This window comes from Chionomys nivalis, chromosome 9 (assembly GCF_950005125.1).
Source record: "Chionomys nivalis chromosome 9, mChiNiv1.1, whole genome shotgun sequence".
NCBI classification, from domain to species: Eukaryota; Metazoa; Chordata; class Mammalia; order Rodentia; family Cricetidae; genus Chionomys; species Chionomys nivalis.
This window is the reverse complement of record NC_080094.1, coordinates 82572563-82600010: the sequence shown is the minus strand read 5'-3', so window position 1 is coordinate 82600010 and position 27448 is coordinate 82572563. Positions and strand designations below refer to the sequence as shown.

The window sequence follows — 27448 nt, the reverse complement described above, 5'->3', positions numbered from 1 at the left end:
ACCCCACCCTCACTTCAGGCATAGCCCAGCTGCCCAGGGCCTGCCCAGCTCTCTGCCATCTGATCTTGGACCTGATGTTTATATAGATTGGGCCTCATTGCCAGCCCAGGGCTGTTGGGGTTTGAATCTTCTGTCTAAGTTTGACAGTTCTGCTTGCTTCTTACCCAAACTCATGCAGTTTTGGAGACCAAGATATCCAGAGTACGGTCTGTTTCTAAAGGTGGCTGGTGGGTTCCCAAATAGCAATTTTTATTATACTATAGAGTTCACAGATAGTTAAATACTTATATTCTAATATTTCATGTTAGAAAAAGTCATCTAGGGGCTGGGAGATGGCTCAGTGGATAAAACACTTGCTGTACAAGCATGAAGACCAGAGTTGAGATCCTCCATGTTCACAGAACAGGCAGGCAGGCACGGTGGCCAGCCTGTAATCCCAGAATTCCAGAGGTGAAGATAAACTCGCTAGCTAGGCTAGATGGACTGGTAAACTCTGGGTTTAGTAAAAGACCCCGCCTTAGTAACTAAAGTGGAGAAGGTTGAGGAAGACACTCCATGCCAACATTTGATCTCTACATGCACATGTGTACATACATACCCATACCTGTGTGCTCGTTCAAATGTGAACATGCATAGATACAGGAGTGTAGTATGCACACACTCCCAACAAAGGCCATCATGATAAAGTGAAAAGCTGAGGTGAGACTTAAGAATTAATATTTGAATACATGCATAAATGGATGAATAAAATATATTTAAAAGAAGGCTCACTAAAGCTGGGAGTTGTCTGATGTTTTCTTTCATTGCCCATCTACCTACTTACCCTCCCCCACTGCTGCCCACTCAGCCCTTCTTTGCACTAATTCTCCCTCCCACCACCCACTCATCCATTCCCTCTCCTCTCTGTCATCTCCTTACCCACCTCCCCATCCCCCATCCATCTGTCCATCCATCCTTCCATCCATTCTTCTCTCCATTCATCCATCTGTCAACCTATAGTGTAAATAAATATCGTCTAAGAATGCAGGTGTAACTAGAGAATAGCCAAAATTAATGAAGTGACCCTCTACCTTCAGGAACATTAGTCTAGTTTAGTAACGAGGAGGTCAAAGTCCAGAAAGGGAAAGGGCTTGGCCTAAGATCACCCGGTAAATTGAGAAAGAAGGGACTGACGGGTGAGGATGGTTCAGGCAGAAGAGAACCCACAGGAGCAGGTTGAGCCCTGTAGTTGCTGCCTGAGAACCAACTCCCGGCTCTCCAGGAGGGCCTTAAGGGCCTGCCTTATGCCTCTGTTGCTTTCATTTTTGTTATCCTTTTGGAAGGGGGAGGAGGGAGTGGCTGTAGCTGTCCAGCTGTTATGTTGGACCACACATCCCTGCTCAGATGTGTCAGCCTCTTTGTGAAGGGTGAAATGGTTTCTGGGCCAACAGCCAAGGACTAAGGAAGCATCATTGAGTTCTCTGTCCCTGGAGACCTGGGGGAGAAGCAGACTGAGCCTGGCAACAGGGAAATCCACTCACAACTCAAAGTCAAGTTAACCTCATTGACGATGTGGTGTGTCCAGTTCTAACGAATCAGGACTTCACAAGGAAACCAATATCCCTGACATACTTCTTTTGCCAGTCAAGGTTCTGGGCTGTGTTCTGCTCCTCCCAGCTTCTGAACCAGATGTTCCAACCTTCCCTTTTTTCCTGCTCCTGGCCCAAGGTCCCACCACTGACTGTGGCTTCACTGGGTCTGCTCAAGGGGGTTACACAGACTTCTAGCCAAAGCAAAGCTCATAGTCTTGACTCTACTCCACCCAAATCGTCCTCCTCCATCATGCCCCCCTGGAGTCCAGAGACTTCCAGAAGAACAGCCTGTTCTTCAACATCTGGAACTGGTTTCTTGAGAGAGGTTCAAGGGCAAGCCAGGTCCCTGGGAGAGATGCTCCAGGAGGCCCCTGTTTGTAAGAGGTACATAAGTGGAAGAGAGAACATGAGGTGGGCGGTGTCCTCTATGGGTCCTCTAGAGAACAGAGGTGCAAGTTCCCCAGAGGATTATGGAGTATCACCCAGCATGGACATAAGGAGAGGGGATGAGGGGCCTCTCTAGGGGCTCCAGCTGTGTCTCTAAAACACCAGGTATCCATGGTGCCCTACGGATGGCAGCTAGGGAGAATACAGGGAGGACCCTTTGGATACATAGCAATGTCTAAATTAGAACAACAGCACACACAAGGGGCTAGCTAGTCTCCAGCCATTCCTCTCTGTCCTCAGATTCCCTGGAGAGCCTAAGTTGCCTCTCTGAGTCTCCCTTTCTCGTCTGCACTAAGGATGGAGATGCTGATGGGATGCTCAGGCTAGATGAGACAGCTGTGCTGCTGAAATGCTTCTCAACAGCATCTTCACCACCAGGGGTGGAAGACATTGGGTAGGCATGCAAGGTCACCTTGGAGAAACCTTGCAAAACTTATTCCAAAGCTCTTACATGGGTCTGGTCCATTATGGTGTCAACCAGTGTCCATGTGTAGGAAGCAAGTGAAGTCCTGGGTGAATGTGTATTGTTGATGTGGCCATGTCAAGTAGTCAAATGCCTCAGCCCCACGGGAGTGGCAAAGCCTTCTTTCCCCAGGTAAGTCTCAGATGGCAAAGTCTTCCTCGGGTAGGAGTACGAATGTGAAAAGTGAGTGCAGAAAATGTCCACCATAGCTTACTCTACCTAGCTGTTTACAGACTGAAGACTGCCTCCCTACAAGATTAGCTAAGTCTGCCTTCTTGTTCAGCTGTATGTAATAACCCCGCCTCCTTGTTCAGTGTATATAATAACTCCGCCTCCTTGTTAAGCTGTGTGTAATAACCCCGCCTCCTTGTTCAGCTGTATGTAATAACCCCGCCTCCTTGTTCAGTGTATATAATAACTCCGCCTCCTTGTTAAGCTGTGTGTAATAACCCCGCCTCCTTGTTCAGCTGTATGTAATAACCCCGCCTCCTTGTTCAGCTGTATGTAATAACCCCGCCTCCTTGTTCAGTGTATATAATAACTCCGCCTCCTTGTTCAGCTGTGTGTAATAACCCCGCCTCCTTGTTCAGCTGTATGTAATAACCCCGCCTCCTTGTTCAGCTGTATGTAATAACCCCGCCTCCTTGTTCAGCTGTATGTAATAACCCCGCCTCCTTGTTCAGCTATATAATAACCCCGCCTCCTTGTTCAGCTGTATGTAATAACCCCGCCTCCTTGTTCAGCTATATAATAGCCCTGCCTTTTTGTTCAGCTATATAATAACCCCACCTCCTTGTTCAGCTATATAATAACCCCGCCTCCTTGTTCAGCTGTAGATAATAAACATGCTGAGCTTCCAGGACACCACAGCTTCTCCATCAGAGAGCCAGTCCATCCAATCCCAGCTCATTTCTTCACTGGCCCACCTAGGTCAATACGGGGAGGCATGCAGAACATGGTATCTATGCTACTATTTCCCCGTTTCTGACTTAGCTCTGGGGAGCTGGAGACCTGGGTGGTCTACCAATGCGTCTCTCCAGTACCAAGCCATTGAAAGAACGGGCATGTATGTTAGTGAACAAGAAAAAGAATGCCTGGTAGACACAGGGAGGCTTGGGGGCGGGTGGGGCTGGCCAGGTCAGGACCCCGAGGCTCCAGGGCCCCTTCTGGAATTTCCTGCATACCTCGTGAATACTCAGGTCTGGTTGACTCTCACTGTTTTTAACAGCTTTCCTTTCCTTTGAAGGAATTTTCTCTACAAATACAATAAATTCTTGACTACAGCAAAGTCCTGTGTAGTGTGAAGAAACCTGTGCTTCTGCCTCACGTTCAGGCTCCAGCTCAAGTAAAATGGGCAGATCTTTGTCTCTCTGTGGGGGCTGGCTCAGCAACAGGACCCGACTCTTGTGGGGCGCTCTGTTTGATGTACAGCCTTTACTCTTTTGCTGTTTGTGACAGGTCCACCCACTAGAACAGATCACTGTTCACTGACTCTACAAACGCATAACTCCATATTTTACATAATTTGGAAATAGGAGGTTGGCTTTTGCATTATTGTAGAATTTTACTATCGAAAGTGCTTCTTTTGTGTCACAGTATTATGCTAGGTTTATGGCAATGTGTAAAATATGGTCTCTGTTTTTATGGAACTTTTTCATGGAGGAAATACATAAAAAGTCAATAAAACATCTGCAAACTGGGATCCAGGCCGTGAAGAAGCCAAAGGAAGGACAGGGGCCTCAGGCATCTGAGCTGAGAGTAGGGACCTGGGTGGAAGGACTTGAAGCGGAGCGTTTCAGAAGGTAGGAATAGCACGTGCCAAGGCCTGAGGTGGCTCTGCAAAGGGACCACAGCTTAAGGTGACTGAGTGAGGTCTAAGAGACCCAGAAAAACCTGAGAAGGAAGAAACGGGACAACCCAGGCTCAAGAGCCAGAGATTCAAATTCCCTTCAGGTCAGCTAACTCTAGACTGTCCTAGACTATGGCCTGCAGGGGCCTTGGGAAGAGTGTGCGATGGCTCAGAGTGATGACTATTGTTTGGAAACCATGGCGATGCTCTCCTAAAGCCCAGAGACAATGTCAGCGGCAGGCTCCGACGCTGGGAGCAGGAGAGCTTAGCGTCACACTGTGTCTAGGGAGCTGGGAAGAAGGTCAGTAAGGTCCTTACCACAGAAGCAGGAGGACCTGAGTGCGACTCCCAGAACCCATTGAAAAGGCAGGTCCAGTGGTGCACACTTTTAAACACAGTGCTGGGGAGGTGGGGACGGTCTAGCCTAATCAGTGAGCTACGGGCCAGTGAGAGAAAGATGGTGTTTCCAAGGAGGCTGTCTCCTCACCTCCCCACACCGAGTACACACCTGTACACCCCACCACACAAAACACACGTTTAAAAAAAATGGTGCCTGACCTGAACCTCATTCATTCATTCGTTCATTCATTCATTTGTTCATTCATGCAGCTGTCATGGTTGAACCATACCCTGTACGGGATCAAGGAGACAGATGTTGCTCCAACTCTCAGGAGCTGGTTTCCTCAGAAGTGGGGGAGGGTAGAAAACAAAAATAAGCAAACTCTGGACTCCAAATTCAGTGTTTTGGTGGAGTCTTTGGAGCTCTACCGAGATTTTGGTTTTCCAGTGAGTTTTTCTTTATTTATTCTTTTCTGATGGGATCCACTCTTAGGCCACAGTACCTTGGCCCTTCTTGTTGGTCGGAATTAACACACACACACACGCACACACACACGCACACACACACACCACACACACACGCACACACACGTACAGGCACACACACAAACACACACATGCACAGGCACACACACATGCACACGCACAGGCACACACACATGCACAGGCACACACACATGCACACACACAGGTACACACACACATGCTCTATAGATGCCTGCAGAAAACCCACTCACACAGGCACACACACACACACATGCACACACACAGGTACACACACAGGCACATACACACGCTCTATAGATGCCTGCAGAAAGCCCACCCACACAGGCACATCTACACACACATGCCCAGGTACACACACAGGCACACACACAGGTACACACACAGGCACACACACACGCTCTATAGATGCCTGCAGAAAGCCCACCCACACAGGCACACACACACACACACACACACACACACTTCTCTAATCTCCCAAACCCTCCACAGGCTGGGGGTGGGGCCTCTTGACTTTCTCCTTTAGCATCGGTGTAGAAGTCAGATTGGGGATCTGGGGAGCAGTGAGCAGCTTTACCTCTTTCCCAAGCTCCTCCTCTGGGCTTGTCCTAGGGTCCCCTCATCCTCACACCTGGCTTCCTCAGTTGCTGAGAGGTGCATGGGTGTGTTGAACAAATATCCTTACAACTTCCTGCTGCTCCCCTCTGAGACAACAGAACCCCCCCTCCCTGCTCCCCCTCTTCCTCCTCCTCAGACTTCCCAGCTGGGGTTTCTCTGGAATCCTGAGTCAGTTCCCTGGAGAGAAACCAGAGAGATCCCTGTAAGGGACACGACACAGAGACCCTCTCTCCTCTTCCATCTCTGTTATCTGTGTGCACACACAGGCCTGGTGTATATATAGGGTGTAAATGCTCAAGGAGCTGGGAAAAAATCACAGAGGCTGCAGGAGGAAAAGCCTGCACCTCTGGGAGGAAGGACAGTTGCTGTGTTCTAAGGGTGCCTCTAGAGTAGCAGAGGCAGCACCACAGTACCCGGAGGAGGGCCTCAGAGGCCATGCGAACACCCGGCCACCTGCAGGCTGCAGAGGGGGCAAGGTCTCAGCTGCAGTCAGGAGGAGCTAGCTTTCTCTTTTTGCTTTAGTGCAACCGAGACACACGGGGTCCCCATGCAGCTTTGATGGCTCACAATGGGGTTTTAAGGACAGTGAAGACACGACTTTCCATCTTGCAGATAGACGCATCCCTCGCATCCTCATCCCCAGAACCCTCTCTCATCCTCCTGCAGAGAGTGAGGAGGGAGTTGGGGTGTGGCTGTGGTAAGGAACTTAGGCAGGGAAACAGAAGAACCAGAGAAGGAATGGGACTTGCTCAAGGTCACACAGCAACTCCTGCCTCCCCCGCCCAGTGCCTGGAAGATGTCAACTGTAGCCCCTAACTTGCCTGGGCCTTAAGTTGCCTTCATCTTCTCACCAAATCCTTACATTAGTGCTTCAGGCAAAGAGGGTCTCCTGTTACGGATGAGGAAGTTGGGGCTCTGAGAAAATAAGTCACAGGGCCCAACCACCCCACTAGCTGAGGCAGAAGCATAGCCAGCTCCAGAATTCCCCAGTTCCCAGCCAGGGAACTCTGTCCTTTTAGGAACTGCTTCCCCAGGCCTATCTGACCCTAGACCAGATGAGGACAGGAGGGCCCCAGCTGGGCTTTCCCTCTGGTGCCCCACTGCCTATCAGGGTTTCTTTCCTGCATTGGAGCAGGGCCCGGAAGAGCAGCTGCAGATTTCATTGAGAAGAAAGCCCAGCTCAGCGGCCCTAGCTGTATGAAGTCTGCAGGAGGCTGCCCTATGCCCTCGGACTTCAGTGAGGCTTCAACAAGTCGCTTTCCCTCTAACCAGAACCTTTTACCTGCTCCAAGAGAGGCTATATGAAACCTCCAAAACCCTGTTGCTTAACCCCTGGGAAACATCTAGACACCCTGGAAAGCATTGGTCCAGTTTTTCCCCACTATAGATCAAGAAATGGAGGCTCATGCTCACAGGGAAACAAAGGCAAGATGAGGCCACTGCTCCTAAAACAGAACATCTCTCCTAGTTTCCTCGATCTGATGTGGGAGACTAAGATTTGAACAGCCGTGCTCGGACAGCAAGCCCCAGAGGGATACTGCTTGAGTAAGGCCTAGGAGTCCTGACGCCTCTGACTTCCCGACTGATGACGACATCAGCCAAGCTGCTTGGGAGACTCTAGCAAAGTGCAGGGCACCTAAATCCTTCAAGGATTTTCCCTTTGCTTGCTGAAGTTTTTGTTAGCGTAGGAGGTAGGTGCGAACAGGTGGGGACCCCCGTGTGCTTGGCCTTCTGGAGAGTGTGGGTGGAGGGGTGTACAACTATGGTTCATTCCGAGGTGTTGGTGGGTTCCCATATGATTCTCCAAACAGTCCACATTTCTTCAGGATGGGACTCACTCTCTTCCCTCTTCCCCTCTTCCCAAGACCTGCCCCTCCCCATCAAGTCTCTGGGGCTGAGCTCTAGTGAACGAGAGGAAGGAAAGAAGAGTGGGTCTCGTTTCCTTAGTGAAGGAGGGGAAAGGAGAGAGGAAAGCAACTCCGCAGCCCGCAGCAGTCATGAAGCCACAGGGAGAGACAAGTTCAGCAGAAGCACAGGGAACTAAGGGACAGGAAGCACAGTGGCCGTGAGTCTCCTGAAACGTCACCGGGTGCTGTCCTGACCCACTACCCTCAGTTCTTTTCCCGGGAGGTCCCGAGCCTGATTTCATTAGGAGGTCAGGGCAGTGTTCCTCAGTTTCTGGGTCTGGCTCCGGTCCCCTAAAAGCTTCGGGCCTCTGGCCTGGGAAAGCGCCACTGTGCGCCCCCAAGCGGAGATTGAGACTCAGAAGCACCGGGGCCCTATAGAAGGAGCAGGAAAGGAAGGGCTCCTCCACTCTGCGCCCAATCTGGTCCCTGAACCCTGGGGTGGGTGGAGGGCGGATGGAAGACTATGGCAGGGTGGCGCGCGCGGGGAGGGGGGTGAGGATTGGTGTCTCTTGAGTTTATGTCCGAGGTTCGGGTGGCTCCGATACCTACATGTCCCCTTCTCGAAGAAGCCAGAGGCCAACGTGTGCTCTGAGTCCTCAGAAGTAGCTGCGAGCCTACACTCTAGGTTCCTGGTCTGAGAGGGGAGTCCAGCGACCTAGTGCCCATCTTAAAGTCCTATGCACGTGTCCATCCAGGAGACTCTGAGCCGAGCCTCCTCCTTGGTTCTTACCGATCTTTGCAGGGTTCTAAGGCACGCCGCGGAGAGGGGTGAGAGTTGTGTGCAAAGGGGAACCGAGACCCTCTCGTTCTTACCGCATTGTTGAGGAAATCGGACTCGTTCAGGTCTCCCAAGTCCAGGAAGCTGGATCCCGGGAACAGCCTGTCGGCCGGGAAGGGTTCCAAGACGGCGTCCATCGCGCCGGGTTCCAGGAGACCCCCCTTCGGGCTGCACTTCCCTCACTCCAGGGCGGCGGCGATCCCCGCACCGAGCTGCGGCTGGGCCGGGCAAGCAGCCCGGGGGGCAGGTCCCGGCGAGCCCCGGGGGAGGAGCGGCGGGGGTGGCGCGGGTCGGGGGCGCTGGGGGACCTTAAGGCAGAGGCGCCGAACGCACCGTGGGCTTTCAGCCGACTCCTCCTCCAGCTCCTCCCGGGGCGCAGCTGGCTTCCATGGGGACCCTGGGGGTGGGGCCGATGCTGGAGGAGCCCCCCGGGCCGGGTGGGAACCGGGGGTGGGGGAGCTCAATGCTCCCCCGAGAGAGGATGGGTGCCGGATCTCTCTGGGTCTCGTCCTAGGCACGGCTTCTGTCACTTTCCCGGGTCTGAAACCTGGAACCCCGGGCTGGTTAGCCCAGCTGGCCCGGGCGCCACGCCCCCACATCAATATTCACGATAACTCAATATTAATGAGTAGGAGGCGTGGTTGGGGGGCGTTGGCTCCCCTCTTTTAAAGAGACATGTTTCAGTTAGGCTTTCTTGGAAGGCTCAGCTTTCTGAATGCTCAAATAATGTGATGAAGGCAAAACTATTCTGGAAATTGTAAGTTTCGTGAAACCTGGGCGACTTGTGAAGGCTTTACCAGCCACGATTCCGTTAGCTGAAGACCGACTAGGAAGCCAAGTTTTTCCTCTTCTTTTTCCTCCTCCTGCTCTTCCTTCTCTTCCTCCTCTTTTTTTTCTTTTTGAAATAGAATCTCCCTCTATAGCCCTGGCTGACCTGGAACACTCTGTGTAGACGTTGGTCTTGAACTTATGCCTCTCCGTGTGCATCGCCATGCTGAACTTTTTCCAGTTTGGTACTAAACCTTAAACCAAACCAAAGTGGGTAAACTGTCAAACTGTCGTCCCTGGGGCTGAAGAACTGAGTTTCCTGCTCTTCCACAGGGCTCAAGTTCCATTCCCAGGGCTCACAAAATATCTTCCCACAATGGGGATCTCTCTCTCTCTCTCTCTCTCACACACACACACACACACACACACACACACTTCTTTCTTCTGGGGGTGCCGGATCTCAAGTATCCCCAGCTAGGATTATTGATTGGCATGGACCACCACACCCAGGTTTTTTTTTTTTTTTTTTTTTTTTTGGTTGTTTTGGTTTGTATTTTGAGACAGGGTTTCTTTGTGTGTAACTGTGGTTGGAACTCATTCTGTAGAGGTACTGTCCTTGAACTCAGAGATCCAACTGCTTCTGCTGAGATTAAAGGCGTGCACAGCAGCGCCCAGTAACACACCCAGTTTTACGTAGTGCGGAGCGGGGGAATTACATCTGGGACCTTCTGCCTCCCTACCACCTGAGCCACGTTTCAATTCCTGACTCGCAGCTTCTTTATTCTTCAACCCCAGGCTCTCAGCTTCCTGTTTCCTACCCCAGGAAGCCTTCCTCGGAGCCCAGATGGGAGCAGTAAGCACCCCGGTACACACGGTACTCAGGCACACACTGCATCCTCCTTCACACAGCCCTTGTATGCTCATGTGACTGGGACTCTGCTGCACTCTTCCAAACCCCTCAAACAAACAGGAAAGCCAGCTGTCCTGCAGGCAGAGGGGCTATGAGTGGAGCCTTCTCCTCTCATCCACCATGAAGCCTCTAGATTTCTTCAGAACCGATGTTGGAGAATGTGGGAGTCTGGTGAGCCAAAGTGCCATCCTGTCATCTGACACATGGGCCCCTTGGACGCTTTACTTGAGTAGCCTGCTGCTTCCACAGGGCTGATAAACAATCTCTCAGCACCTGAATAGGGAAAATAGCTCAGAAGGGCACTCCCTTGAGGGCTGGGTCCACTGTTTCCTGCCCGGAGTCCTGCTGGGATTACATGTGTTTAGCTCAGGACCTAAAAGGCCTTTAAGAAGCAGAGATATCTTCATGGCTCAGCCATAGTTCCTGGTTAAAGTCACCAACTGAGACCAAAGCTGTTTGCTAGAGCTGGGAAGAAGGCAAATGATTTTTCTAGGCTCCCATCTCATGGCCCAGATGACATAGTTTAGGACGGTGAAGTTATGACCTAGTCTATCACATGACTGTTGGCTCCAAGGCTTCCTCCAGAGTTTGCTCGTGAGAAGTTGTCCTCCGAGCCCATGTTCTAGGGTCTTGTTCACCAGCAATGCCATCCTGGAAATTTAGGTTGAACCCAAAAGTAATCAATTCTACCCACAGTGGTGGATAAGAGTTAAGTGGGGTCATGGGTCACCTGATTATTAAAAAAGGAGTGACGACCTTTTCAGGAAAAGAGGAGTGGTCCCTGTGTGGGTAGACAGGACTGTGTATCATGGGTGAGTCTGTAGCAACAGGTGTCTGGAGTCCTGGCTCCTGAGCCAGAATCCGTGTGGGCTCCCAGGAGGGGCAGAAGTGTCCCTTTGCCTGAGGTTGGCTGGAAATCGTGACAGTGTTCCCCCCTGCCCCTGCTCTGTAATTAGGGACATAGGTACCATTTAAGTGATTGGGGAAGATTATATAGTTTAGACTAGTAGGATTAAAGTACCCTGTCTCTCCTTATTCTTATCCAGGTGAACACCCCAGGAAACCATTGGAAGTAATCCTGGGGTGAGAGGCTGAGAAGCAAGATCTCCCCAGAGAAATCCTGGAGGCAAAGTGGGGAGCAGGAGTAAGAAGAGAAGACAGGCGAGCAGAGCCCGGATGAGCTCAGTGTCCTGGAGTGCACGGGGTGGCAGAGCCTGGCACACCTACAGGGGAAACTGAGGACCTATCAGTAACACACACTAGTCCAGGTACCTGAGAGCCTGGCGTGGAGTCTTTAAAGACGTAGCGAAGAACCACACAGCATGACTGTGGGTAGGGAGGGTCTCTCTGAGCAGTGAAACTGTAAGCCGAGTCATGGATTTAGGTCACTCAGGGTCAAAATGAAGGAAAAATATTCCAGGTGGTGGGAACAGGGTGCAGCAGAAAAAGAAAGCCTTGATGGGATGGGGACAGGCAGGGGACAGGATTGATGAACGTGGAGCCCCACATTGGACCAAACCTCTTCTGCTCGTTACATGGCCACTGAGACTCTGGTCTGTGAAAACCCTCGTAAGGATCATGACAGTTCCCAGAGCAGCCCTTTCCTCCCGATCCACTCCAGTGAGGGTGTTCAGAAACACAGCTCTTCTATCCAGGGTGGACCTAGCCTGTGAGTGCTAGGTGAGCTCTTTACCACTGAGCTCAGCTCCTCCCCGACATGCATGGCTGCTGCTCTGTGGCAGTGGTCGCTCCAGCTGTGAAGCCAAAGCCTCCTGCATAATGATATCTCTACACAGTTGGTGACAGTGACGCACAATAGCCAAAGGGCAAAGATGAGCCTCCCATCTGTCCCGGACACTGAAGGTCAGCTGGAGAGTGAGGCTCTGCCAGATGTCAGCCTGTGTGGTGTCACTACCCTTACGGAGTCTCAGGTTCTACCTGTGTAAGATGGGGGATGAAGCCCTGATACCTCCTACGCTCTTCCAATTGGGGCTCTGGGAACCCAGACCGTGAAGCCAAGCCTGTCCCTCAGAAGGCTAGGTGCTCTGGCTTTCTAGACTCCTACCAGGAGCTACCTGGAGGGTGGAAAGCAGGTGTTTGCTCGAAGCTGGCAGGCCTTGGGTGGCGGTGAGAAGGTCACCCAAAGTAAACCTGCCTTGTTTGCCTGGATCATAAAGGAAAAACGTTTTGGCACACTTAAGCAGGAACTTCTGGGGAACGAAAACATATTCATCCTGGAGATTAGGCTGACTTCCGGGGTGCAGATGGGGGCCCTTTGTTCTCTGTGGCTCCCCAGAATGGATTGCATGACTGTTCTTCCTCTGTCCCCTATTGGGGCTTGAACTGGAGCTTTGGAGTGGCGCTCTGCCAGGAAGGGAGGGTGGCTTCTAACCCTGCCTGTCATTCTCCACTCCCTCGGCCTGTGTCCTGCTCTCTCCATCCCGACCTACCCTTTCCCCTAACATTTGCTGAGAGCTTGCTCTGTGCCAGGTACTAAGTATATTAGCTGTGTTATTTGGTTTAATTCTTGAGACAACCTTGTAAGACAAGTTCTGGGGTTTTCTGATTCTGACTTACCTGTTTCTTTGCACACGTTAACAGCTCTGAAGTCAAGTGTGTCTGATGACGTAAGTTTGGTGGGTGGAAGATTCCCCTGCTAATGTATTAAAGATAATGGCATTTCATAACACTGATGCCACCTTCGATTCAGGGAAACAAGATATTGTCACCATGCCTAGTGTGTAGATGAGGAAAGTAAGCCCCAGGGAGTTTATTTTCCTTCTTTTCTAGGTCACTGGGGCCTAAGGCCATGACTGGCTTGCCCGGCCTCAAGAGACAGAGCTAGAACTGTCAGCCTGTGTTTCTTCCACTCATCCCAGAACTACTGCATTGCTCCCTGGGTGGGGGGGAGCAGAGGAGAGCCTTCTAGCGTCTGGGGTGGCCAGTTACTATGAAGGTCACAACTCAGGTGACTGTGAAGCAGAGAATGGCCTTAAAGACAGATTTCCCTCCCCTTTTTTTAAGTCTCTGAAGACTGAAGCTCTTTAAGGAGAAAGAAAGCCTTTCCTGCTAACTGGTTTCACTTTTTCTCCTAGATTTCTGCTCTATTGTCCCATCTTAGAGGCAAGTCCACCCCTGGCCCTCTGTCTGCCGGCTGCCTGGGGAACCGCTCTGCCTGCTTCTTCTTTGGTCTCCAGCTCTGAATTCACCCTCCTCTGCACCGCTGGTGATCACCTGCACCAACTCTCTTTCTAGGCGGCTTGTGTAGCCGAGACCGCTTCGTTCCTTCCCTCACAGTTGTCCTCTCAGATCTCCTGGTCCTTCCAGTCACCTTGTTCTCAAGTCTAGGTTGTTGGAGAAAAACATCAACAGAGCCAGGTATTTCTTCCTGTCCAGTAAGGGACACACCCCTAAAATCCTGCCCCACCTGGGGCTTGCAGAACAGTAACTGTGGGTCTAAGAGGAAGGAAGTTGGAGGCCTGCCTCTGCCTATGATCTCTAGCACCAACCAGGCCTCAGTTTCCCCAACCTCTGGGGAGACTGAAGTGGCTTGTTACCAGGAAACTGAAGGGCAATCTTAGGCTCTCGGGTCAAAGAATTCACTAAAATCCTGTCCAGAATCAGCTCAGCAGGGACTGAGAAGGAAGGTGAAACCTGCAAAATGAGTGTTTAATACAGGATGACCCTGTCTTCCTGTGTGGGTGAGACAATGCTGACTCGGGCTCGCCCTCTGCAGAAGACAGATCTGATGTGTACACGGGTCCTATTATGCTGTGATTGGCTGGAAGCTAAGCATGTAACCCATGGGGAGCTGCCACGTGCACATATATTGCTGAAAGTCAGCCATGATCAGAAAGGCGTGGCCCTAAAGCTAAGCAAGGGGCTTCTGCCAATTTCACACATATGCATATGCATGTGCATGTGTGTGTGAGTGAGTGTGCTGTGTGTGCAAGTGAGCGTGCATGTGTGCAATGCCTAAGAAGGAGAGAGGACCAGCTCTCACCTCTGTATGCGTGCTCTTGTCAGCGTGAGCAGGTACAGATCTAGTTTCCATCTTCTCCCAACATGCAGCAGGGCTGGGGAGACTGAGCAGAATATTAATTGTGCTTTGGCACATGGCTGGGCTCCATGAATGTGGTGGTCGGAGGAAGCAGCCTGGAGCTATGTGGGGAATGAGAAGAAGCCACAGCTTCAGAGTTCCTGGGACTTATGTCTGTGCTGAGGTGGAGGCTGAGCCCAGGTGACTGGCGGGGGGGTGGATGGGGGATTCTTGAGACCGAAGATTAGGGGACAGCCAAGTTTACAGGGATTTCCACATATAATCACAGATCCTAACATGGAAGAGACATGATACCGAACAATGAGTAGAATCCTCATTGTCTGTTCGGTCTGATCCTCTAGGGAGAAGACAGAGTCAGTAGAAGAAAGGAGGGAGGGAAGGGAAGAAACAGATATAAAGCCCTTAGTGAATGCCAGCCACTCTGACGGGCACTGTCAAGCATTTTAATTTGTTGTAAACTCCCAAGAACGTAGACGATAACATGAGGGTATCCCATGGAAGGGCATCCCCTCCACTCCTATAACATTCATCCCAACCTTGCAGCTTACCAGAACTTAGGAAGGCTCAGACAAGACTGTTTTCTGCTGAGCCCTGGGTCTGTGTTTAATCAAATGGTTTGTGAAGCCCCTAATGTCTCTTTCCTTGTTGGCTTGACTGCATGGAAGTTTGGAGCTGAATTTGCTGAGGTCCACCTTGTGCAGCAGAATCTCATTGCGTGTTTGCACACTGACTATGCTCTGTCTTTATCTTACACTGTTATCCTCTCTTTCCCATATCATTTTCTATCTATTAAAAACCATCTGAGGTTGGAGAGATAGCTCAGTGGTTAAGAGCATGTATTGCTCTTGGTTTTTTTTTTTTGGTTTTTCAAGACAAGGTTTTTCAGTAGCTGTGAAGCCAGTCCTGGAACTCACTCTGTAGACCAGCCTGGCCTGGAACTCACAGAGATCATCCTCCCTCTGCCTCCCGAGTTCTAGGATTAAAGGCATGCACCACCACCTCCAGGCTAGCATGTCTTGTTCTTACAGAGAACCCACAGTGGGCAGCTCAACTCTGCCTGTAATCTCAGCTCCACATGCTCCAGAGATCTCTTTAGTTCTCCTCGGGCCACCTGCACACACAGACACAGACCCAGCCCCTAATGAATAATTAAAAAAAATATAAACAAATCTTTTAAACAATAACAAAGCCCATCAGATTCCATTGTCTGCAGCACGGCCCCAACGTCTTATGAAAAGACTCGAGTATTTTTACTTTCATGGATGAGGAAGGTGAGGTTATGTCTGTCCAAGGCCACCCAGATATTAAACAGGAGAGTTGGAAATATGATCTTAATATCATTTTTCTGCTGCATTAGCCTCTGGGACTGAACAAGTTACAGGTAATCAGGGGTCTTCCTGGAGTGCTGAGAGGGGCTCAAATCCTTGGTAGATGCAGCCTTTACCTCCCTCCAGTGTTTGCTTAGACTTTACCCTTAAAGAACAACCATAGAGCCGGGCGGTGGTGGCGCACGCCTTTAATCCCAGCACTCGGGAGGCAGAGGCAGGCGGATCTCTGTGAGTTCGAGACCAGCCTGGTCTACAAGAGCTAGTTCCAGGACAGGCACCAAAAGCTACAGAGAAACCCTGTCTCGAAAATAAAAAATAAAAAAAAAGAAAAGAAAAAGAGAAAAAGAATAACCATGGATGATCTGTACATCAATGGGACCCAAGGAGCCTTGGCATACTCCATGTGTAGGGGTTAGCCCTAACCTCTACTGAGTAGAGCCAACAGAAACCCAACAGGCTCAGCTTTGGCAATCACCATAAAAAGAAAACATATACTCCAAAGTCAGGTGTGGTGGCTTGCCTGTGATCCCAGCACTCAGGAAGCAGAGGCAGGAGGAGCAGGAGTTCAAGGCCAGCCTTGGCTATGTAGTAAGTTTGAGATCAACCTAGGCTACATGGGGCCCTTTCTTCAAAATATCAACTGATCAACTAACAACAATAACATCTAAAGAGTGAAATATATTTTCCAGATGTTCTATGGAAACCCAGAACTAAGGACACCAAGTTCGTAGCGAATAATGGATGGATTGGACACATTCATTTGAGACTCTATGGCAAGAGAGCAACATGCATGTGCCCACACCCTCAGTGTACAGTCTATAACTCAGTCTTTTACTGTCCTTTAGGCTACCCACCCGGAGTCTCTTTCTTGCCACAAGAGGACTCGGGGTTTCCCAGGGAGGCCTTCCACATGCTTATGAAATGGGAATGCCCCTTCCTTCTTTCCTTCCTTCCTTCCTTGCTTCCTTCCTTGTTCCCTTCTTCCCTCTCTTTCTCTCCCCCCCTTTCTTCCTTCCTTTCTGTATGTTTACTTTAAAAATATAGCTGTGAATCAGGCATGGTGACACACACCTTTAATCCCAGCACTCAGGAGGCAGAGACAAGTAGATCTTTGTGAGTTCAAAGCCAGCCTGGTCCATATAGTGAGTTCCAGGACAGCCACGGGCTACATTAGTGAGTCTGTCTTCAAAAATACAATGTGGCCGGGTGATGGTGGCGCACGCCTTTAATCCCAGCACTTGGGAGGCAGAGGCAGGCGGATCTCTGTGAGTTCAGACCAGCCTGGTCTACAGAGCTAGTTCCAGGACAGGCTCCAAAGCCACAGAGAAACCCTGTCTCGAAAAACCAAAAAAAAAACAAAAAAACAAAAATACAATGTGTAAGCCGGGCGGTGGTGGCGCACGCCTTTAATCCCAGCACTCGGGAGGCAGAGGCAGGTGGATCTCTGTGAGTTCGAGACCAGCCTGGTCTACAAGAGCTAGTTCCAGGACAGGCTCCAAAACCACAGAGAAACCCTGTCTCAAAAAACCAAATAAAAAAAAAATACAATGTGTACTTCAATCTTCTCAGTCTATAAGGAGCTCCTATAATCAACACAGCAAGCACCAGCAACCCAATAACAACAGAGCAAGGAATGTGAGTTGGGTACTCTCACAGTACAGAGTCATCTTGTCCCAGGGCCAGGTAAGCAGTCTGGTAGGTATTCTCCTTTGTGCTTTGCTACAGTCTGTAGAAGAAGATCCTGGGATAGCGCTGCTGTCTCGAGGCTCAGAGGAACATCATCGTGGGGGAAGTCACACAGCATCTGTAGTCTGATTTCCTAGTCTGTGCTCTTGAGGCATGTGTTGTAACAATAGTAACATTTACTAGAATCCAGGTCTCCAGAAAACTTAACAGGAACAAGGGAGGGAAAAATCACACACAGGCAACCAAAAGAGATGGAGCAGACACACTCCGGTCCTGGATAGAGGTATTTTAATTTGTTTTATTGTTTTGAAACAGAGTTTCATTGTATATTTCCAGCTGTCCTGGAACTTGATACATAAGCCAGGCTGGCCTCCAACTTTTAGAGATCTGCCTGTCTTTCCTCCTAGGTGCCAGGATTAAAGACATGTTCCACACCTGGTTGTCTTACATTTTGTTGAGTAGATAAACGAGTTCAGAGGTAGAAAGGGAATATAATGAGAAGTGACCTTCTCATCTCTGCATCCTACATCTTAGAGTGATCTGCAAAGATCTCACTCTTCCATGAACAGACAATCAGTTTTATTACTCTCTTGGTTCTGTTTTTTTTTTCTTTTTTTTTTTTTCTTTTTTCTTTTTTTGCTGTGTGCGTGCATGTGAGTGCCCAGATGCATGTGGCTATTCTACATGCTGCCTGTTTGTCGCTTCAATCTGTCCTGGAGATCGTCCTGTATCAGCACACAGAGAACTTCCTCATTCTTCCCCTCGTTTGCTGCATGGTCACCCACTGTATGAACGGACCATAACGCATTGCCCTGTCCCTGGACGTCTGCATGGTTTCCAGTTTTTCACTCTAAGAAACAACGCTGTAGTGATGGACTTGTTCGAAGCCTGCGTGTTCATAGGCGAGGTTCCTAGAAGCCAAAGAACTGAGTCAAAGCGAACCCGCCGCACTTACACTGTTGAAAGGTGTTCTTGAATATCGAATATCCTGGACCACCGTTCCTACCACCAGTGGCCACAGAGGGAGTGACTGGTTTACCTAGCCTCTCCCACAGAAGGCCGTCAGAGTTCCACATTCGTCCAGGTTAGAAAGTGCCTGGTTTGTTTTTGTTACTTGGATTTTGTTTTGTTTTTGAAACAGGTTCTTACTATGTAGACCAGACCAGCCTCGAACTCACAGAGTTCCACTTGTGTCTGCTTCCTGAAAGCTGGAATAAAAAGGTATTTGCCACACTACATCTGGCTCCAATGTGGTTTTTAAAAAAGTTTTATTTGGGGTTGGAGAGATAGATTAGTGTTTAAGCACACTGACTACCCTTGCAGAGGACCCGGATTCAATTCCCAGCACCCATGTGGTGCCTCACAACTCTCTGTATACAGTTCCAGGAGATCCCAACCCATCTTCTCCTCTCTGTGGGAGTCAGCCAGGCATATGTTTCACAGACATGCATGCAGGAAAGACACCCAAACACATAAGCAATTGAATAATAGTTTAAAATTTTAAGTTTCATTTGTGTGAGTGTGTGTGTGTGTGTGTGTGTGAATGTGGGTACGAGTGCCGTGACACACATAGAGGTCAGAGGACAACCCTCAGGAGTTGATTCTGGGGGTTGAAATCAGGCTATCAGGTCTTATTGGCAAAGAGCTTTTACCCACTGAGCGTCTCACCTGTCTTATTCAGCATTTTTTTTTTTGACGCGAGGTTTCTCCACATAGCTCCGGCTGTCCTAGAACTCACTCTGTAGACCAGGCTGGCCTTGAGGTCAGAGATTGGCCTGCCTTCTGAGTGCTGGGATTAAAGGCACACACCACCACGTTAGGCTACGACCAGCATAATTTAAATTTGTATTTCTCTTGAGTAGAGTTGAGTAAAGCACCTTTTAGATGTCTCAAATAATTTGTTCCCTGTCTACAGCCTCGATTCATAATATATATATATATATATATATATATATATATATATATATTCTAGGAAAGGTTGTAGAAATACGTCTTTTTTCAAACCTGACTTTATTTAATTAATACTGTTTTTAATGGCAGGGTCTCACACTGGCTATGTAGCCAAGGATGGCCTTTTGATGCTCCAGTCCCTATCTCCTGAGGGCACAGATTATAGATGTGTGCCACTTGATTTATATGGTGCTGAGACTGCCAGGGTTTTGGATATGACAGGCAAGTACTGTGCCCACTGACAGCTTCAGCTCTAGTTAGCACACACTGAGTGCCTTTGGTATACCATCCTAATACAGAATCTCCCGAGAGCAGCAATGAAGAGACACCACAGTTCACGTGTAGTGGGGACCAGACAGGTTGTAGTCTATAGCAAACCGCAGTACCGGGACCCAGAATAAGTACCCTGGGGAAGCGATGGGGAAGCAGTAACGGGACCTAGATGATGATGGGAGAGCAGTACCGGGACCTAGATGATGATGGGAGAGCAGTACCGGGACCTAGATGATGATGGGGGAGCAGTACCGGGACCCGGAATAAGGGCCTCGGGGACGCGATGGGGAGCAGTACCTCTGCTTCTGGTCACAGTTGCTCTCCTATCTGTCTCCACCTAGGGTCGGCTTCTCTCGCCTTTACCTCTCCCTGCAATTTCAGCTTCCTGCCCGGATGAGTGCTTGCCATTGCTGTACACTGGGCTACATGCCGCTCTCTTCCTTGCCTGTACTGGTCCTCACAGTTAGCCAATAAGAAGCTAGAGCTAATGGGCCAAGCAGTGATTTGATTAATACAGATTCTGTGTGGTTATTTCAGGGCTGAGCTGCCAGGAACTAACTAGCAGCCTCATACAACAGATGAGTGCCCAACACGGGGCTAGCTAAATCCACATAAAACCTGAGAAGGCTGGGAAAGGAATTCTAGACACTGAAAAGTTTTGCTACATTTTTTTTTTTTTTTTTGTCAGATGGGCTTTTCTTGCAGGCTGCAGCTCCTTTAAGAGAAGTTTTCCTGATTCAGCAGTAGCAAAAAAAAGAAAAAAAGCTACGTGGTTCTGAAACAGTGGCTTTCTGGGCCATGCTGCCAGCAAACTCTGGCTCTTTCTGGAGACCAAGCATTTAAATGGGGTTTATAGGCAGTGTGCTGCAAGTTACTTGGTGGCAGCATGGGCCAGCCGGTTATGAGTTGAGGTGGTGAGGACGGCTCCCATCCAGCCGTCCTAGAACCTGAGTGAACTACCTCCACCATATTTAAAGCCTGAGAGAGGCAGAGCCAGCACCCAGCCCTGAGACCAAGCTGCTTAGCATTTTAAAAAGTGACCTTGAACAGAAAAGGATTTCAGGTACACAATAGGACAGATTCAGACATAAAAGACCTCTTAACGAGATACAGCATGTTTAAAAATGTATGTAGGCTTGGGACAGAGAAGAAAACGAGTATAGAGAGTTATAAAAGGAAGTAAATGGTTTGTAAAGTTTTTATAGAGACAGAGTACAATCATAGATTAAAGGAGTAAAGATAACAAAATAAATGTTAAACTTGTAGAAAAAGTAATAGAGTAAGAAAAAACCCATGTGAAGATAAAATACATACAGAGAGTCTGTGGTTTTTTTTAATTTTTTGACTGTGAAGAAGCTAAGTGCAGCGAGACATAAGCTAAACCAACATATATGTTTTTGAGGTATCAGTTTGGGTCTAAGGATATGTTGCTTTGGAAAAGAGTTTCTGCTTTTGTTTCCACACAAGATGAGAACTTATGGATTCACTCCAGACTAATGTGGTTTGATGGACCAAGACCCTCCAAAATGTTGCTATAAACACCCCCAAAATTACCTCGTCCAACAAAAAGCAGGAAGCAGTTTGGAGAGAACTACACCCATATTCCCAAATATTGTTTACAAATGTCTGTTTATATTTAAAGGGGGATATGCTATAGACATTTGCATTGGTGTGGATCTTGGTCTATTAATATAAATTTAAGATCAATTTTGTTATACTGTGTATATGTATTTCTGCTCTTGATTAAGGTATGGTGTTTGTGTAGCTCATTTAAAAATGCAATGTATAATTATGAAATATAGGTCAATAGACAGTCATCTATAATAGTCAAGCTCATAGTCAAATTAGTTAAGTTTTTATTTTATTTTATTTTATTTTATTTATTTATTTATTTTGGATTTTCAAGACAGGGTTTCTCCATAGCTTTTGGTTCCTCTCCTGGAACTAGCTCTTGTAGACCAGGCTGGCCTCGAACTCACAGAGATCCGCCTGCCTCTGCCTCCCGAGTGCTGGGATTAAAGGTGTGAGCCACCACCGCCCAGCTTAGTTAAGTTTTTATATATAGAAAGATTTATTTCAGTTAGATAGGTATTCTTCAAATCTTTCAGAGACCTTCAGAATATGGCATTTAAAATGTTTTAATAACTTAGGATTTTTCATGACAATGAGACTCATCTGCTCCTGTCAGCACAAATCTACTTCAAGAGGATGATGGGCATCAAAGAGGCTCCTTATAGAGTAGGTTAGTCATTTGGGCAAGAAACTGCTCTTGCCTGGACTGCTTGATGTTATGCTGTATGAACTGGACATGCAGGACCCACAGAAAAATGACTGTTGAAGTTGCCTAAAGAAGGTAAGAAAGTCCTTCAGGATTCCTGCTTCATGAAAGAATCTGCTAGATGTTCTGCAGGACACAGAAAAAGTGACTAACAAACTGTCTCATACAGCACTCACTATCTATGATTTTTCTTATCCTGCACTGGATCATGGCAATAATGGTTTCTAACATGCATCTCCTACCTCTCAGGATTGGACTCTTCTTGCTAGCGGGGAAACTTATCTTTGGCTTAGTGAAGACTTGTAAGATTGGTGGATGTTTGCATGTTTGCAAAGTCCCCACTGGAGTGTAGGGATATCAAGGGTTGCACAGACTAAGAACAGATGGTATGCCAAGCTGAAATCTCAGCACCAAGTCCCAACCAGGAAAGGGTTAAGCTTGCCAGAGTTTTGTATATGAAATGGCACCAGGAAAAAAAGTGGAGACTAGCAATTGAGCCCTGTCTCATCCTGGTTCAAATGACATTGTCTGAACTTCCCCAGCCTGGCCTCCTGCACTAATTACAGACCTTCCCCGGGGAGGAAGGCTGGGGCCAGGAGTTCCTCATTACAGGCGCCCATGCTGGAGGGCACAAACCCCAATGACCAAATTCAATGGCCAAACAAGATCTCTGTAAGACCCAGAGTCTGGCTATTGAGCTTCCTGACTGCTGCTTGGCTGGGAAACGGTTAAGGAGTCGCTGTGGGCTGGAAGGAAAGACTGACAAAATAACAAGATTACACAGCCATGAAAGTCACCTCTTCTTGATTCCCCCTTTGTGGGTCTGGATACCTCAATCTTGCCCTCCGAAATGGGTACAGCCAGCTGTCAGGGCCTCCCCTCTGTGGCCACTTGTGGGCTGCCTCTCCCTGTGGCCTGTGGAGACCAAGTCTTCTTTAATCTTTCATTTATCTAGAGGCCTCGCCCCTCTGAGAGTGGCTTTGATGTGGGGCCTGCTCTAGGGGGTAATCACTGGGTTTCTGAGGCTTTGTCTGGGCTCTGCCCACAGCCCCTTGCCCAAGCCCAAACTGGAGGTCTCCTGACCATCAGAGACAGACCCTGAGGGTAACCTAGGCAGACAGGACAGTTTGTCACTTAGCTCATGGGGACATGGAGGGATTGCTGCTTGAACCCCAAAGTGGAGTAGAGAACTAGACAGTAGGAGCTTGAGGATCATCCATCATTACCCACCCATCCATCCACCCATCCACCCACCCATTTACCCACCCACCCACCCACCCATCTATCCACCCACCCACCCATTCATCCACCCACCCACCCATCCACCCATCCACCCACCCACCCATCCACCCCTCCATCCACCCACCCACCCACCCACCTATCCACCCATCCACCCACCCACCCATCCACCCATCCACCCACCCACCCACCCACCCACCTATCCATCCATCCATCTACCCACCCACCCATCCACCCACCCAGCCATCAGCCAGCCAGCCGCAGTGAAGAGAACTGAACCGAGTTTGTCAGGCACGTGCTCTAACATTAAGCTGTATCCATAACCCAGTCATTTGCTTTTAGAATTATCTTTTCTTTGGGTTCACCTTCTTATTTAGCTTCTCTAGGATCACGAAATCTAGGCTCAATGTCCTTTATTTATGGCTAGAAACCAAATATGAGTGAGTACATCCCATGTTCCTCTTTTTGTGTCTGGCTTACCTCACTCAGGATAGTGTTTTCTATTTCCCTCCATTTGCATGCAAAATTCAAGAAGTCATTGTTTTTTACTGCTGAGTAGTACTCTAATATGTATATATTCCATACTTTCTTCATCCATTCTTCCATTGAAGGGCATCTCGGTTGTTTCCAGGTTCTGGCTATTACAAATAATGCTGCTATGAACATAGTTGAGCATATACTTTTGTTGTATGATAAGGCATCTCTTGGGTATATTCCCAAGAGTGGTATTGCTGGGTCCAGAGGTAGGTTGATCCCAAATTTCCTGAGGAACATATAGGCATCCTCCTGAACAGTAACCTTCATCAGGCAATGAAAGGAGACAGATACAAAGACCCACATTGGAGCACTGGACTGAAATCTCAAGGTCCAAATCAGGAGCAGAAGGAGAGAGAGCACGAGCAAGGAACTCAGGACCGCGAGGGGGACAACCACACACTGAGACAATGGGGATGTTCTTTTGGGAACTTACCAAGGCCAGCTGGCCTGGGTCAGAAAAAGCATGGGATAAAACCGGACTTGCTGAACATAATGGACAATGAGGACTACTGAGAACTCAAGAACAATGGCAATGGGTTTTTGATCCTACTGCACGTACTGGCTTTGTGGGAGCCTAGGCAGTTTGGATACTCCTCTTACTAGACCGGGATGGAGGTGGATGGTCTTTGGACTTCCCACAGGGCAGGGAATGCTGATTACTCTTAGGGCTGACGAGGGAGGGGGACTTGATTGGGGGAGGGAAATGGGAGGTGGGGATGGGGAGGAGGCAGAATTCTTTAATAAATAAATAAATAAATAAAATTTAAAAAATTATATTAACCCATTTTATTAAAAAAAGAACATTTATTTTTATTTTAAAAAAAAAAGAATTGTCTTTTCATAGACAATGAGAGCAAAGTAAAACCAATCATAGCAATGGTGGTGACGGCTCTCAGTGTGTAGAAGAGACGATAGCTTCGAGAGTGCTGACTCTCCACTTTCCCCCGTGGAGGCAGGGTCATGGGGCGGGACACTGAGTGGCAGGAAGGAGACAGCTGTGCACTTTTAAAACATGTTCAGGAAACAGAAGAAGAGGGAAAGGGCTGAAGGACTCTGCCATCGCCCAGCCCAGCTAGAGGCTGGAGGGCAGGATGGGGATGGATGTAGGGAAGAAACGGGCTGATCAAGGGAGCAGGGTGAGGCTAAGGAGCTCGGTTTGATTGGGCTGATGGGAAGTTTTAGAGAGTCTGAGAAGGACCCTGGCTTGATCCAGCTGATGTATAAGAAAGATCTCACACTAACAACAGAAGGGGCAGAGTTTAGCATCAAGTTCAGGCCCCCATTGCTCATCTGTGGGAAGCGAGAGGCAAGCAAAGAAACTGCCGCTGACATTAGGTTAGGGACAAGAAACACTGTCCAGCATGTCTGAAGGGCCCGGAGAGGTTCTGGTGAGGTCTAGAGTGGAGGGGACATGTGATGTGCAGTCAGGTGAGTCCAGCTCCAGGGCCCTGTTCTATGCATGGCTCTTGGCCTGACTGCTTGAAGGCTCAGACACTTCCAGTGCTCACCTGGGCTAACCTGTGGAGTTACGTCATTTGTCTGTGTGTGCGCTGTTTAGACAACACAGCTGCCTCTGCCTGGGAATTAGCTTCAGGAAATGAGACGTGGAAACTGTCCATTTGTGCTGCGGAACAAAACACCAGACGAAGGCTGTGTAGCTTCTAAGCAAAAGTTTATTTCCAGAGCTGACACCTCCAACATAGGAACCCAGTTAATTCAAATGTCTGTTTTCTGGCTCATAGATGGTTTGTTTGTTTGTTTATTTGTTTGTTTGTTTATTTATTTATTTATTTATTTATTTATTTATTTATTGTGCCTGTAAGGGGCAAGGGATTCCTCTCAAAACTCCCATAAAGGCACAAACCCCACCCATAAGGCCTCACCCCGTCACTAGTATGACCTTACCCCTTCCTGGTCACCTCTTAATACCATCCTGATGATTCAATATACAAGCTTTTGCAGAGGACCATGTTTCTTGAGGTAGGGTCTCATTAGCCGAGGCTGGCTTAAAACTTGCTATGAGCAGAAGATGTGCTCTGAGGCTCTTGCCTCTACCTCTCAGGTTCTGGGATTCTGGATGTGTGGCAAGGCGACTGACTCAATATATGCATTTTAGTGGGTAGTAGGACGAGATCCGAAGGTTTAGAGCACAGCCAGTGCTTTCCCTCCACTCTTGTTTGATTAGGAGCTCTGGAGTCCCCATGGCTCCTTCAACAGCTGTGGTGAAAGGTGTGGGGGTTGTCTTTACTCGTCTATGCCCCAGGACACAGCCCAGCGCTTGGATCTGATGTGTATACGCACTGATTTGTGTGTAGATTATGGTTCACAGTGCCTGGAATGAGAGACTTAGGGGACCCTTCTCCAACCACACCTCCTGTTCTTATCTGGCCTTCATCTTCTGCATCTGTAAACGGAGTTCTTGGCTTTGCACACACTTCTAGTCACGGCCAACTCTGACTGGGTGGAGGCTTGGCAGCACTTTAAGAAACTCAATCAGGAGCCGGGCGGTGGTGGTGCACGCCTTTAATCCCAGCACTGAGGAGGCAGAGACAGGAGGATTCCTGTGGCTCACTGGCCACACAGTCTAGCCTAATTGGTTGAACCTCAAGCCTGTGAGAGATAGTAGGGGATGGTACCTGAGGTTGTCCTCTGGCCTCCAAGTGCACGTACATACATGTGCATGTAGACACGCAAACATACACTTGTGTGCATGCACATACCCACATGCATAAAAAAGAAAAACACAACAAAGCAAAACCTAAGAAGCTGGGAAGGGTTCCCAACATGGACTGCAGTATAGGAGGCCAGGTAGTCCAGAGCAGGCTATGCTTTGCCCTGCACTTGGGCTACACAGTTTCAGAGGGTTGAGGTCCTTTAAAAAAAATTGGAAAATGTATTTATGTGTAGGAGTATTTGGTCTGCATGTGTGTCTGTGTACAATGTACATGCCTGGTGCCCATGGAGGCTAGAAGAAGTCAGATCCCCTGCGACTAGTTACAGACAGTTGTGAATCACCATGTAAGTCCTGGGGATCTAACCCAGGTCCTCTCAAAGAACAGCAAGTGCTTTTAACTATTGAACCATTTCTCCTGCTGGTTGGGGTTCTTGATGCTGTCTTAAAGGATAAGCAAGTGGGCCAGCCAGCAGTGGTGGCTCACATCCTATCACTTGGGAGGCAGAGACAGGTGGATCTCTGAGTTTGAAGCCAGCCTGATCTACAAGAGCTAGTTCTAGGACAGGCTCCAGAGCTATAAAACAAGGAAAAGGAAAGAAAAAAAAAAAAAGAAAAGAAAAAGCAAGTGTCCTGTTCATTAAATTGATAAAAGCGAAAAAATAATTAGAACAAAAGGAAGAACATACACACAGAGACACACACACAGACACAGACACACACACACACAATGATGTGGGATGTCCTTTTGTATATGTGTTGCTTTTATTGGTTGATGAATTAAGCTGTTTGGGTCAGTGGCTTAGCAGAGGAAAGCCAGGTGAGAAATCAGGAGAGAGAGAAAGAGAGAGAGAGAGAGAGAGAGAGAGAGAGAGAGAGAGAGAGAGTAGGCAAAGTCAGAGAGATGCCATGTAGCTGCCGAAGGAGACAGATGCCCAACAGACGCTTACCTTAGGTAGGCCACAGCCTTGTGGCAATACATAGATTAATAGAAATGGGTTAATTCAAGATGTAAGAGCTAACAAGGAAAATGCCTGAACTATTGTCCAAACAGTGTTGTAATTAATATAGTTTCTGTGTGATTATTCAGTTTAGGGCAACCTGGAAATGAAGGAACAGTCTATGCCTACGCACACACAGACACACACACACTAGACAAAAACAGTCCCCTCCTCTGAAGTTAAAACGGATGTTTAATCAGGTGGAGAGGATGGGGGAGATACAGGGCTTTAGTGAGCAGCCAAAGAATAGGTCTTGTGGAACCTGGTAGGT

At 48.6% G+C, this 27448-nt stretch overlaps 1 protein-coding gene across 3 annotated transcripts in view; it reads right to left on the bottom strand.

Moving 5' to 3' along the window:
• Positions 1 to 9042, bottom strand: part of Creb3l1 (cAMP responsive element binding protein 3 like 1) — a 45774-nt gene extending 36732 nt beyond the window's left edge. For all 3 annotated transcript variants that reach the window (XM_057780918.1, XM_057780920.1, XM_057780919.1), the window contains exon 1: positions 8512 to 9042. In XM_057780918.1, coding sequence (XP_057636901.1) covers positions 8512 to 8613 — 102 coding nt within the window. In that variant the 5' untranslated portion in view covers positions 8614 to 9042. The remainder of the gene's footprint in view (positions 1 to 8511) is intronic.
• Positions 9043 to 27448: the final 18406 nt, after the last annotated feature.